The following is a 14,100-nucleotide window of genomic DNA, read 5'->3' as shown; positions in this document are numbered from 1 at the left end:
TTATTTGCAGTGCTTTCTAAGGCCCATTTGACTTCACTTTCCAGGATGTCTGGCTCAAGGTCAGCAACCACACTACCTGGGGTATACGAGACATCCATTTCTTTCTGGTATAATTCCTCTGTGTATTCTTGCCACCTCTTCTTGATGTCTTCTGCTTCTGTTAGGTCCTTTCCACTTTTGTCCTTTATTGTGGAAATCTTTGTACGAAATGTTCCTTTCATATCTCCAATTTTCTTGAACAGATCTCTGGTTCTTCCCATTCTATTGCTTTCCTCTATTTCTTTGCATTGCTCGTTTAAGAAGGTCTTCTTGTCTCTCCTTGCTATTCTTTGGAAATCTGCATTCAATTTCCTGTATCTTTCACCATCTCCCTCGCATTTTGCTTGCCTTCTCTCCCCCGCTATTTGTAAGGCCTCATTGGACAGCCACTTTGCTTTCTTGCATTTCCTTTTCATTGGGATGGTTTTCGTTGCTGCCTCCTGTATAATGTTACGAGCCTCCATCCATAGTTCTTCAGGCATTCTGTCCACCAAATCTAAATCCTTAAACCTGTTCCTCACTTCCACTGTGTATTCATAAGGGATTTGACTTAGATTGTATCTTACCGGCCCAGTGGTTTTTCCTACTTTCTTCAGTTTAAGCTTGAATTTTGCTATAAGAAGCTGATGATCTGAGCCACAGTCAGCTCCAGGTCTTGTTTTTGCTGACTGTATAGAGCTTCTCCATCTTTGGCTGCAGAGAATATAATCAATCTGATTTCGATGCTGCCCATCTGGTGATGTCCATGTGTAGAGTCGTCTCTTGTGTTGCTGGAAAAGCGTGTTTGTGATGACCAGCTTGTTCTCTTGACAGAACTCTATTAGCCTTTGCCCTGCTTCGTTTTGATCTCCAAGGCCAAACTTGCCAGTTGTTCCTTTTATCTCTTGACTCCCTACTTTAGCATTCCAATCCCCTATAATGAGAAGAACATCCTTCTTTGGTGTCACTTCTATAAGGTCTTGTAAGTCTTCATAGAATTGGTCAATTTCAGTTTCTTCAGCACAAGTAGTTGGTGCATAAACTTGGATTACTGTGATGTTAAAAGGTCTGCCTTGGATTTGTATCGAGATCATTCTATCATTTTTGAGATTGCATCCCAGTACAGCTTTCACCACTCTTTTGTTGACTATGAGGGCCACTCCATTTCTTTTATGGGTTTCTTGCCCACAGTAGTAGATATGATGGTCATCCGAACTGAATTCACCCATTCCCGTCCATTTTAGTTCACTGATGCCCAGGATGTCAATATTTATTCTTGCCATCTCATTTTTGACCACCTCCAACTTACCCAGGTTCATGGTTCTTACATTCCAGGTTCCTATGCAATATTTTTCTTTACAGCATTGGACTTTCCTTTCGCTTCCAGGCATATCCGCAACTGAGCGTCCTTTCGGCTTTGGCCCAGCCGCTTCATCAGCTCTGGATCTACTTGTACTTGCCCTCCGCTCTTCCCCAGTAGCATGTTGGACGCCTTCCGACCTGAGGGGCTCATCTTCCAGCGTCATATCTTTTATATGCCTGTTGTCTTTGTCCATGGAGTTTTCTTGGCAGGGATACTGGAGTGGCTTGCCGGTTCCTCCTCCAGGTGGATCACGTTTGGTCAAAACTCTCCACTATGACCTGTTCATCTTGGGTGCCCTGCTCGGCATAGTTCATAGCTTCTCTGAGTTCTTCAAGCCCCTTCGCCATGGCAAGGCAGTGATCCATGAAGGGGACACAGAGTAGATCCATTTAAATTAATGAAACTAAATTACGTAATCATTTCTGCTAGCTTCAGTGTTACTCTGAGTAGCACTGAATACCACCCTTGGACTCCAGTGTACTGTTAACAACAACAACAACAACAATTTATTATTTATACCCCGCCCATCTGGCTGAATCTCCCCAGCCACTCTGGGCGGCTCCCAATCGAGTGTTAAAAAACAATACAGCATTAAATATTAAAAACTTCCCTAAACAGGGCTGCCTTCAGATGTCTTTTAAAGATAAGATAGCTGCTTATTTCCTTCACATCTGATGGGAGAGCGTTCTACAGGGTGGGCGCCACTACCAAGAAGGCCCTCTGTCTGGTTCCCTGTAACCTCACTTCTCACAATGAGGAAACCGCCAGAAGGCCCTCGGCGCTGGATCTCAGTGTCCGGGCTGAACAATGGGAGTGGAGACGTTCCTTCAGGTATACTGGACCGAGGCCGTTTAGGGCTTAAAAGGTCAGCACAACACTTTGAATTGTGCTCTGAAATGTACTGTCTACATAATAATGCTTAGCCCTCATGTAACACCATTGGAGTGCTCTAAGCACTTACCGTATTTTTCGCCCTATAGGACGCACCGTCCCATAAGGCGCACCTAGTTTTTTGGGGGGGAAATAAAGGGACCCCAGCCCCCAAACAGGCAGCTCTCTGCAAGCCGTGGGAGCCCAGCGCTGGCTCCCGCTGCTTGCGGAGAGGTCCACGAAGCCTGGACTTGCTGATCTCAGCGCGCGCAGGCTTCGGCATGCAGGCAACTGTCCTCAAGCAGCGGAAGTGCTCCCGCTGCTTGCGGAGATGTCCGCGAAGCCTGGAGAGCGAGAGGGGTCAGTGCGCACCGACCCCTCTCGCTCTCCAGGCTTCAGCGAAAGCCTGCATTCGCCCCATAGGACGCACACACATTTCCCCTTCATTTTTGGAGGGGGAAAAAGTGCGTCCTGTAGGGCGAAAAATACGGTAATATACAGATCATAAAAATAAATTTGTTTTCTGTAGTCCTAGGACCATGCAGAGTAGGGATGGTGGAACTTGTATTCTAACAACTTCTGGTGAGAGTACCTTGCTGTTGCTCTAAAGGGTAGGACCTAAACCAATGTGTTCACATTACAGTAGCACCTTGGTTGTCGAAATTAATCTGTTCCGGGAGTCCATTTGACTTCTGGAACGTTTCAAAAACCAAGGTGTGGCTTCTGATTGACTGCAGGAACTTCCTGCACTCAATTGGAAGCTGCGTAAGCTGTGTCAGACATTCAGCTTCCAAAAAACGTTCGCAAACTGGAACACTCACTTCTGGGTTTGTGGCGTTCGGGAGCCAATTTGTTCAACAACTAAGCCGTTTGATAACCAAGGTACCACTGTACAAGAAAGGGGACTTCAGCTAAACAAGGACCCGTGGACAGTTAAGTCTAATCAAAGGTGACTATGGGGTGTGGTGCTCATCTCGCTTTTCAGGCTGAGGGAGCTGGCGTTTGTTCACAGCTTTCCGGGTCTTGTGGCCAGCATGACTAAACCACATCTGGCGCAACGGAACACCGTGATGGAAGCCAGAGCACACAGAAACGACGTTTACCTTCCTGCCGCAGTGGTACCTATTTATCTACTTGCACTGGTATGCTTTTGAGCTGCTAGGTTGGCAGGAGCTGGGGCAGAGCAATGGGAGCTCACCACCATTGTGCAGATTTGATCTGCTGACCTTCTGATCAGCAAACCCAAGAAGCTCAGTGGTTTAGACCACAGCGCCACCCATGCACCTTTAACAGAAATAATCACCTTGGAAGGTGGTGGTTCTCCTTAGTTAGAGGTTATTAAGCAGATACTGGAAGGTCAGTTTTGGGAAATGCTATAGCAATGGGTTTCCTGCATTGGTAGTGGGTTGGTGAAATGACCTTTAATGGCCCTTGCAAAATTTACAATCATATCATCTCATTAATTATAATATTTAATGGCAAGGTAAGTTGCGCCCCCCCCCCAATCATATTAAAAATGGAGGGTGAGGTGAAACAGAAAGAACAGAGTTTGGCTAGTGAGTTACAGCTGAGAATCAAGGACTTTCTACAACACTGGCTTTATCATATGGTGAGCATTGTACTGCAAAATGATTTAAACTAGATCCTTCACATTGAAACCACAACATTCTGGTCACGATATCACATGTGATCTTGCAGGCTGAAAAAACTGGGGGCATTTTAAGAGCAAATTTAGTGGTGAGGCATATTTTTAGCTTTTGGAAATTGTGCAAGAATCAAATAGTGGAGAGTATGCAATCGGTAGCAAGATGGATATTTACTCTTGTTGGGGATTTCCAGATTGCAAGAAGCATGCTGCCTGAATAGCAGAGCAAATCCTTAGCAAGTAAGTTAGCAAGTACTAATTCAATTGGCATGGATCATCTCGGTCCAGTGGAAATGCTAATGGTGTGGACACACACAATCTGTAAGGTTATGTTAATTTTTTCAAAATCAAATTTTCAAATGTGCAAAACTAGCCAAGTGATAAATCTGGTTCTCTTACCATCACTGGTCTTGAATTTAGCGTTGAGAATTTCATCCCCTGAGATTTTCCCCTTTTTCCCAGCAAAAGTAGCTCTTGGACACCCCGACAGGCTAAAATGAGAAACAAAAGTGGATTTTATTAGAACCTCCAGGATTAATTGCAGCCAGGTAATTAAGGCTGAGCTAAAATTACCGTACTTGCAATAGCATAAAAGCCTCCCTTGTGGGGTGAAATTCAGCATTCTTTGTAAATATGTTCAGTCACTGTGCAATCTTGTGCATTCAGAATTAAGTATTATTTAAGGAAACTTACCACCAAGTAAGTGTGCGAAGAATTGCAGCCTTCTTCATATCTATTGCCCTAACTTGCGTTGCTCCCAGTTGCCCTACTTGCCATAATCATGAAAGCAAATCTGAGCGGTTGTGTTGACCCACAAGATCACCTATGTCTTACGATGCTGTGTCAGATGTAGCTTTGTTATATTCGTTACATGATCCTTGACTAGGTCAGATTACTTATGCGAGCAATTTAGAGAGTACTAGTGTTAAGTCGTGGGTGAACATATCAGACGACACAGCGATTCTTCAAACAGCTCTTGTTTATTCACAGGCCAGAACAGAACTGAACCGAAGGGTTCAGGCAGCCTGCTTATATAGAGCTCCACTAGAACGCAACAGTAACCATTTTCTGTAACTATCCAATCACTGAACGTCACTTTCAATCCCTTATTTGCATATGTGGACCTGAGTGAAAACTATCTACAATATCCCCCTGCTGGCCCAGGGTGAGAACTTCAGTACATAACAACTAGGAAAAGGACTCTGTTTGAAATCTATGTGAGCCACTGCATTTAAACAGTGGACAAAGTGGACAAACACCCTGGCTCAGTTTAAGGTCGTTTCCTACATTCCCAAGAAGCAGAAACCTCAGGTGCAAAATCAACAGCAAACATAGACAGCTCTGCTGAAATCACTGGTTCTGATCCTAAAGCAGAAATTTGTTGATGTGGGAAAGCATAGAGAACTTTTTAAAAAAATATTTTTTGTGAGGAAATCTTTCTCCACCTCTGGCATCCTTTCCCGTTGTTAATGTTTACATTAACAGTAAATGTTTGCATAAAATTTCAAAACAAAATGAAAATAATGTGTTTTACTTCTCTGGGGGAAGAAATAACCATTTCTCTCTCTTTTTTCTTCCTTGTCATTCAATGGAAAAGTCACAAAATGAATATAGCTATTTAATGCCCATTGTAAAACCATTTCCCAGCGATTTTTCCATCCCCGCCCCCACCCCCAGTTGACGCAGTAAGTTTTTATAAGTCCGCCAGGAACTCAGTCATTTGGATTAGCTTGGCTGAATAGTGTGAAATAAATAAATAAATTGACAGTTGTATATGAGAGAAATTCCCTTGCAGGTTGCCCCATAAAAGATTCAGCTATAAAATGCGGATTCTAATCAAAGCACGTATTTTATGTCTCATAAATTCAAAGATACCCTCCTCCTGAAATTAGTTGTAGTTGCGGATAGCCTGTTGTACTGTTCAGGACTTCATTAGAACATTTCATGAGATACCCCCAGGCTTCCAACAGCTATTTATTTACTAATTATGTTGTTGTTGTTGTTTAGTCGTTTAGTCGTGTCCGACTCTTTGTGACCCCCTGGACCAGAGCACGCCAGGCACTTCTGTCTTCTACTGCCTCCCACAGTTTGATCAAACTCATGTTGGTAGCTTCGAGAACACTGTCCAACCATCTCGTCCTCTGCCATCCACTTCTCCTTGTGCCCTCCATCTTTCCCAACATCAGGGTCTTTTTCAGGGAGTCTTCTCTTCTCATGAGATGACCAAGGTATTGGAGCCTCAGCTTCAGGATCTGTCCTTCCAGTGAGCACTCAGGGCTGATTTCCTTAAGAATGGATAGGTTTGATCTTCTTGCAGTCCATGGGACTCTCAAGAGTCTCCTCCAGCACCATAATTCAAAAACATCAATTCTTCGGCGATCAGCCTTCTTTATGGTCCAGCTCTCACTTCCATACATCACTACTGGGAAAACCATAGCTTTTGCTATACTAATTATGTATTTATTGCAATTATATACCGCTGTTCTACCAGTTTGAAACACTAGAATAAATAAATTTAAAACAAAGCAAAACAAAACATTATCAGGCCAACTTCAGGAGCTGGCGATTAAATGCTTCCTGGCCTGGGCTTCCTCACATCTGCCTTCCCTTCAGGCAGACAGGACTTAAGCAGTCCCAGGGAAAGTTTGTGCAGGGGCACGTGCCCCAACAGTTCTCCCAGGCCACTGATGGTCCCTTCAGGAGCTGGTGGCATGAGGTCTGCGGCCTGGGCAGAGGTGCGGGGTGGGTGGAGCAGATACAGTGAGCATGAAAGCTAGCATGTTGTGTTGTGAAACAGTTCAGTTGGCTAGAGCATGGTGCTGACAAACGCCAAGGTTGCAGGTTCGATCCCTGTATGGGACAGCTGCATATTCCTGGATTGCAGGCCGTTGAACTAGATGATCCTCAGGGCCTCTTCCAGGGAGCCAGCATGGTGTAGTGGTTAAGAGCAGTGGACTCGTAATCTGGTGAACCTGATTCGCTTCCCTGCTCCTCCACATGCAGCTGCTGGGTGACTTTGGGCTAGTCACACTTCTCTGAAGTCTCTCAGCCTCGCTCACCTCACAGTTGTTGTGGGGGAGGAAGGGAAAGGAGATTGTTAGCTGCTTTGAGACTCCTTAGGATAGTGAAAAAGCAGGATATCAAATCCAAAATCATCATCATTATCATCATCATCTTCTTCTTCTTCCATTTCTGGTTCTATGCAATGTCCATCCAGAGCTGGGATTAACAACAGACCCCTTGAGCAATCCTGTGGGATGTCATCCACTGGGAGCAGTCAAGTACAACATTCCTTGTTTTGCTAGAGTGGACATGCAAGGGAATGTTTGGTCCAGCCAGTCCAAACTTCCTGTTTCTCCTGGCCTGGAGCATCCTTCCTTGCATGTGACTAGTAGGTGGGCGAGACCTTCCCTGACCTAACAAAAGGTCCAGTCACGCAGCTACCTCTCCTTCTTTCTCTTCGATCTTCCTTTCATCCCGCGAACTTCCTGTACTGCTCGCCGCCAGCCAACCAGTCCCCCAGGTTATCTTCCATATGGGGTAAACCTGTTTGTACATGTTTGTAACTTTAAGCCTTCAGGGATCACACTGTACTCTGCCTGATCGTGAGTAAAACTACTATTTGTTACAGTGGTGCCCTGCAAGACGAACGCCTCGCAAGACGAAAAACCCGCTAGACGAAAGGGTTTTCCGTTTTGGAGGCGCTTCGCAAAACGAATTTCCCTATGGGGTTGCTTCGCAAGACGAAAAAAATCTTGCATCCCCCCGCGGTTTTCTTTCGCTTTTTTCGCCCTTTTCTTAAGCCGCTAAGCCGCTTATCAGCTGTTCCGCTGATAAGCCGCTTAACAGCTGATCGCTGGAAGCCGCTTGACAGCTGTAGCGCTAATCCGCTAAGCTGTCAATGGGCTTGCTTCGCAAGACGAAAAACTGCTAGACGAAGAGAATCGCGGAACGAATTCTTTTCGTCTAGCGAGGCACCACTGTACTTATGGATAAGACTGTGGTGTCTTTATTCTTTTCTTTTTTAAAATAAATTTTTATTAAATTTTCTTTTACAAATTAATCAACACAATCCTGTTCTCAAATTTCCAGTTTTTTGTACTTCCACCAGCTCCTCCACCAATCATCCATATTTTCTATTCATTACGCATTTTTCATGTCTTGTATTGCCAGTTAATACTAACTTATCGTTTCTGGTTTTTTTTTACAATACATCTTTAGCAATCACAAAGCCTCTTTAAAACCGACTAACGTTGTCTGTACATCACATATGTTTTCCAGATAATCCGTAAACTTTCCCCAGTCCTCGATGAATTTGTGATCCTTTTGATATCTAATTTTCCCAGTCATTTTGTCCAATTCTGCATAGTCCATAAGTTTCATTCTCTACTCTTCAAGTGTCGGTAGTTCCTCTTGTTTCCATTTTTGGGCCATTAGTATTCTTGCCGCTGTTACTGCATATTGAAAAAGTTTATAGTCCCTTTTATTAATCTCTCTTCCTGTTATTCCTAACAAAAAGGCTTCTGGTTTCTTTTAGGAGGGATTTAAAAAAGGGTCTTACCAGGAATATTAGAACATATCTCAGTCTGGACAAGCCAGATTGAATTGCTTATTGTCTTAAAAAACTCACATGAGTTTGAAAGCTTTCTACTGCGTAAGTGAAGGAACTGCTAAGTGAAGGAACTTCCTAGCACAAGTTAGGAAGGATACTACCGTATGTACTCGAGTATAAGCCGACCCGAATATAAGCCGAGGCACCTAATTTTACCACAAAAAACTGGGAAAACTTATTGACTTGAGTATAAGCAGGTTCACCACACCACAAACCTGGTGGTGGCGGCAGCAGCGGAGGAAGAACAAGTAGCCCAAAAAGGCTGTTCGTTCCTCCACCGCTGGCAGTGGCAAAGCCAGAGGAGGTGGAGGAAGAAGAGGAAGAGGAAGAGTTTGGATTTGATATCCCGCCTTTCACTCCCTTTAAGGAGTCTCAAAGCGGCTAACATTCTCCTTTCCCTTCCTCCCCCACAACAAACACTCTGTGAGGTGAGTGGGGCTGAGAGACTTCAAAGAAGTGTGACTAGCCCAAGGTCACCCAGCAGCTGCAGGTGGAGGAGCGGAGACGTGAACCCGGTTCCCCAGATTACGAGACTACCGCTCTTAACCACTACACCACACTGGCTTCACTTGAGTATAAGCCAAGGGGGACTTTTTCAGCATAAAAAATGTGCTGAAAAGGTTGGCTTATATTCGAGTATATAGTGGCATTGGCATTGTGGGAATGTTGATGGCAGGCAAAAGCTTGGATTGCCAAGATCGGGCAGCTTGCTTTACACAAGAAGCTGACACCACATCACAGAATTGGCAGAGGACCTAAAGGGAAGGACGAGTTGCAGGAGCTTGCAGGCATTTCCTAATACACAGTGGCAAATGGCAGATTCCACATTTGGCGCATGGAAGAGACGTGGGCCTGCAGATCTGTTAATGCTTTCATGTGTTACAACCAGTGTTTTTGTTTCTGTTTGTTTTAAAAAATGTCAAACCAGTACTCCTGTCTTGATAAAAGGGCCATGGGTGTCACCAGAAAATAGTTGCTATGGGTAGCGAAAGAAGAGAAAAGTGATGATACTTTATATCAGTGAGTACCATCACAAAAAGCACTGGTTGCATTAGAAGAACTGTATGAACTCAAAGGAAAATGGACACTGTGACAAGAGCATCATTATTCCAGTGTTTGTTGCTATAGTTTACTGCTTAAGAGAAAATAATTAAAGAATTAAAAAGGAGATGGCAACAAGCTACTCAGTGGAGGGCAGTTATCTTCATATCCTCCTTGTAAACTTGCTGATCAATGTTGGAAACGGGTTGCCGGGCCAGACAGACTTTTAGTCTGAGCCAGCAAAACAGTTAGTTCTTCTTTCTTCTCTGACACAACTGACACAATTTCATAGGATGCCCCTGTGTGTATCCTCCACCTGCTTTGAAGAATTACGATAGGTCTGGTGACCTGGTCTAAATTTACAAGTACCAGATGTATCTTGGGAGAAGGATATAGCTGGGCATGGATCTCTCACATCTGTTATCCTGGTGGAAAACTCTGCAACTGTCAGCTTGCTTTCCAGATCCATTGGCTCAAAGCATGACAGATGCAAAACTGGCCTCTGGTGGATGAGCTCACTATCGTAAATGAGTTTTGTAGAACTTCAAGAGTTTTGTATAACTGGGTTCAGAAAAGGGCAACCAAAATTATCAAGAGGCTGGATATTTGTGGATCACGTGAATACACTCTTTGGATTTCAGTGACTGCTGCACGAGAGGATCCACATAGATCCACGATCATTCTCTGTATTTCATCTCAAGGGGTAAAACAAGGGGGCATGGGTGACGAGTGCACACTTCATTAAAACCTCAGGCAATCTAGTACAGATCAGCACAAGAGAGTCTAAAAAATCTAGATATCTAGTTTGGTCCCAGGTCTCAGTTCCTGAGCAAGTATTGAGATGGTGTTGCAAAATGGACTTCAGTGCTACCTTTTGCAAAAGACCACGTGCACGCAAGACCACATTACCTTCTGTGAGTGAGGAAGCTTCCATTTGCGTGACCTGAGCCATCACAACCTGGGGTTGGACAAGTGGGACCCTCGTTCTTGAGTGACTTCCATGAAAAGGACGAACCATTGAGAGAGCCTTCTTTCTGCCTCCGGGCTGCGAGGGGACATCCTGAGGCACTGCGATGCGAGGCGTATTTGCCACTGATGTGTCCAAGCCCAACACAACCGGGAACAGGGCACCTACAGAAATAAGAAGAAACAACACGGGTGGTGCTTTTGCTCAGATATAAACAAACCAACAGATGACAGCTTAGGTCTCATGAATTCTGCTCCAGCCGGCAGAAGGGGTGGGAGATCACTTTCACTCTTCCTTCCTCCCCCCTGACAGCCCTTGTGCTTCCCAAAAGCTCTCTGCTGGACCACAAGCCCTGGACCACGATGGGGAAGCGCTTTGCTTTTGCAGAAGGGAGCTCAGGATCCAAACCTTAGAAGCCTACCTTAGAAGAAAGTAAAAGAGCACCAGCATTATACAACATGTTACGTTGGCTTCATGTTACGTTCTTTCAGGTTACATCCCGTGGCGACCCAGAAGTACCGGAAAGGGTTACTTCCGGGTTTTGCCACTCGCGCATGCACAGAAATGCTAAATCATGCTTCGCACATGCACACAAGTACCAAATCACACCGCGCACCTGCGCAGATACGATGCGATACCGGAAAGGGTTACTTCCGGGGTTTCACCACTCACGCATGCACACGAGCACCAAATCGCACCTGCGCAGCTACGGCGCTTCAGGTTGCGGGCTTTTCATGTTGTGAATGGGCCACCAGAATGGATCCCGTTCGCAACCAGAGGTACCACTGTACAGTCATACCTCAAGTTATGCCTGCTTTATGTTACATTCTTTCAGGTTACGTCCCGTGGTGACCTGGAAGTACCAGAAAGGGTTACTTCTGGGTCTCGCTGTTTGCACATATGCAGAAGCGCAAAATGATGTCACACGCATGCGCAGAAGCGGCGAATCGCAACCCGTGTGTGCGCAGATGAGCCGCTGCAGATTGCGCTCTTTTCATGTTGCGAGCGGGCCTCCGGAAGGGATCCCGTTCACAACCAGAGGTACCACTGTATCAGCTCCAGTAACCACCCAGGTGAATCAAACATTGAAACTGGCTATAAAAGAAGGAATCTAAGGAACCATAAGCACCATATATGGTATTTAAGGCGCACCCTCTCTCCCAAAGGTTCTTAGGAACTGTAGCTCACCCCTCAGAGAACTACAGTTCCAAGACCTTTTAAAAATCAGCTCCCAGGATTCAAATTGGGGAGATGCTTTCAATGCCTGGTGTGTACGCAGATTAAAAGGTTCTGAATCACAGAAAGAAGGGGACTCATTCACTCTGCACAGCTATTCAAAACTGTGTAGGCTGCATGGAAACCAATTCCTAGGGGCTGATGGGGGTTCGGTCCTCCAACAAAATATTTGTGTGCGTTTGGGTGAGAGGGGAGATTGCCCCATTCAGTGGAAAGCCTGAACAGAGCCCATGCATGCTCTTCCATGTAAAAAACCCAAACAAAACAGCAGCAGCAGATCCCCTATCATATGCCTGGTTACTGTGCAATTACAATTTTATTTACAAATTACAAATGTATCCAAACTTGAAAATGGAAAGCCAAAAGCTGGTGGTCAACAAAAGAGCCTTAAAGAGTCTCTCAGGGCTAATCTAAAAAAAAGTAATATAAACACCGACAACTGGGAAACACTGGTCTGAAAGTGCTCCAATTGGAGAACAGCCTTTACCAAAGATGCCATGGGTTTTGAAGAGGCTCGAACTCAGGACAAAAAGGAAAAAATGTGCTAAGAGGAAGGCACGCTTGGCAAAACCTCACCATGATCAGCTCCTGCCCGGAAACCTATGTATCCACTGTAGAGAGATGTGCGGATCCAGAACTGGCCTTCAGAGTCACTTATGGATTCACTGTTAAAACAGTGTTTATGGACGACAATCTTACTTGGTTATGAGTGATCTCCAAAGAAGACAATTGTATGTTTGCAAGGCTATGTTATAACCTAGACAACATCTTAAAAAGCAGAGACGTCACCTTGCCAACAAAGGTCCGTATAGTTAAAGCTATGGTTTTCCCAGTAGTGATGTATGGAAGTGAGAGCTGGACCATAAAGAAGGCTGATCGCCGAAGAATGGATGCTTTTGAATTATGGTGCTGGAGGAGACTCTTGAGAGTCCCATGGACTGCAAGAAGATCAAACCTATCCATTCTGAAGGAAATCAGCCCTGAGTGCTCAATGGATTGACAGATCCAACATGAGTCTGACCAAACTGCGGGAGGCAGTCGAAGACAGGAGGGCTTGGTGTGCTCTGGTCCATGTGGTCACGAAGAGTTGGACATGACTAAACAACTAAACAACTAAAGGCTATGTTCAGACCTTGTGCTGAATGCAATCTTCCTGGGCCAGGAGATTCCTCGATTCTCAACCCCATCCACTGAATTACACCCTTACTTCTTTGTACCCTGAGCCATCCAATTTATCCAGATTCTCTTTGGGTTCTCCCCCACGGGTTCTCTCCCTGGCACATCGAGTTCTGCCCTGGCTCCACTGAACATCCCACCCGTTTTTTCCTGAAATCAGAAGTTGGTGACCCCCCTTACGTGGGGGCCTTGCCATTAAGGTTTCTGCGACTGGTTGCGTTTGTTTAAATATACATGTCAATTACAGTCACACACACAAGTTTGCGACTACTCAAAGCTTTCAAAGAAGGAGTCGATGTGGAACAGCACAACCGCCCCTTTATGCAAGGCAGCAATTAGGAACATCAACGACGACTGTCAAAACAAGAGTGCTTGCCTGCTCTTGAAACTCGTGTTCTGTGTTTCATTGTTATCATCATTATTTTTATTTTATTCCATAAAAACAACAACAGAGGAGTTGACAGTCGAGGGGCCGCATCACCGTTATTTCATACCCGCTCTGAGATAATTTGAAAAACGCTGATCCTGTTTTTAATCATCTGCAAATGCGGCACAATTCACTTATTATATCGTTGCCAGCAGGATGCTCACTAAATTCATAACTGCGTCGCTGTTTATATGATCGCAAGCAAATTACTGAAACCTCAGGAGAAAAAGAGGGAGGCCGAGGGAGGAAAGAAAGGGGAAGGGAGCGATTAGCATGCAGCGTTTACGGCCCAGCCGTTACATATTTTACACTGTTAATTTAACTTTCATTACACTTTTATTGTAAAAAATAAACCAGAGTCTTATTGTGGCAAACAGCTGGCTTGGGATGTGTGGCGTGTGTATGTTTTAAAAATTTATTATTGCTGTTTAATTGAAGTTGCGGTAATGGCCGGTCAATTGAATAGTCGCTCTCCTGAATTGTCTTTTCCTTTTCCCTTCTTTTATTTTAAAGAGGGAAGGGAGAAGGTCGAGATGATTTGTGGAAGGCAGTTGCAATTGATGATCTGTGTGATGCTGCGTGGCCCAGCCAGAAAGCACGCCCTCCGATGTAAATGGCGTGAGGAAAGAGCAACAAGGCACCAGGGACTATATTAGTCTCTTCTTCTCGGTGGCGGCGTGCGAATCTCGGACCACAGCCAAGCAGATTTCTGGCACGCAGATGGAGCGCTGGAATTACAGCAGAG

General features: G+C 44.9%; 1 protein-coding gene across 6 annotated transcripts in view; it reads right to left on the bottom strand.

Moving 5' to 3' along the window:
• MYT1 (myelin transcription factor 1) overlaps positions 1-14,100 on the bottom strand; it is a 171,587-nt gene that overhangs the window by 11,721 nt on the left and 145,766 nt on the right. For all 6 annotated transcript variants that reach the window (XM_083744143.1, XM_083744142.1, XM_083744144.1 and 3 more), the window contains 2 exons: positions 10,459-10,680; positions 4,296-4,387 (listed from right to left, as the gene is read on the bottom strand). In XM_083744143.1, coding sequence (XP_083600269.1) covers positions 4,296-4,387; positions 10,459-10,680 — 314 coding nt within the window. The remainder of the gene's footprint in view (positions 1-4,295; positions 4,388-10,458; positions 10,681-14,100) is intronic.

The sequence above is a fragment of the Podarcis gaigeae genome (assembly GCF_964106915.1).
Source record: "Podarcis gaigeae genome assembly, chromosome: 6".
Taxonomy (NCBI): Eukaryota; Metazoa; Chordata; class Lepidosauria; order Squamata; family Lacertidae; genus Podarcis; species Podarcis gaigeae.
The sequence above is the reverse complement of the archived record's forward strand: the minus strand, read 5'-3'. Positions and strand labels throughout refer to the sequence as shown.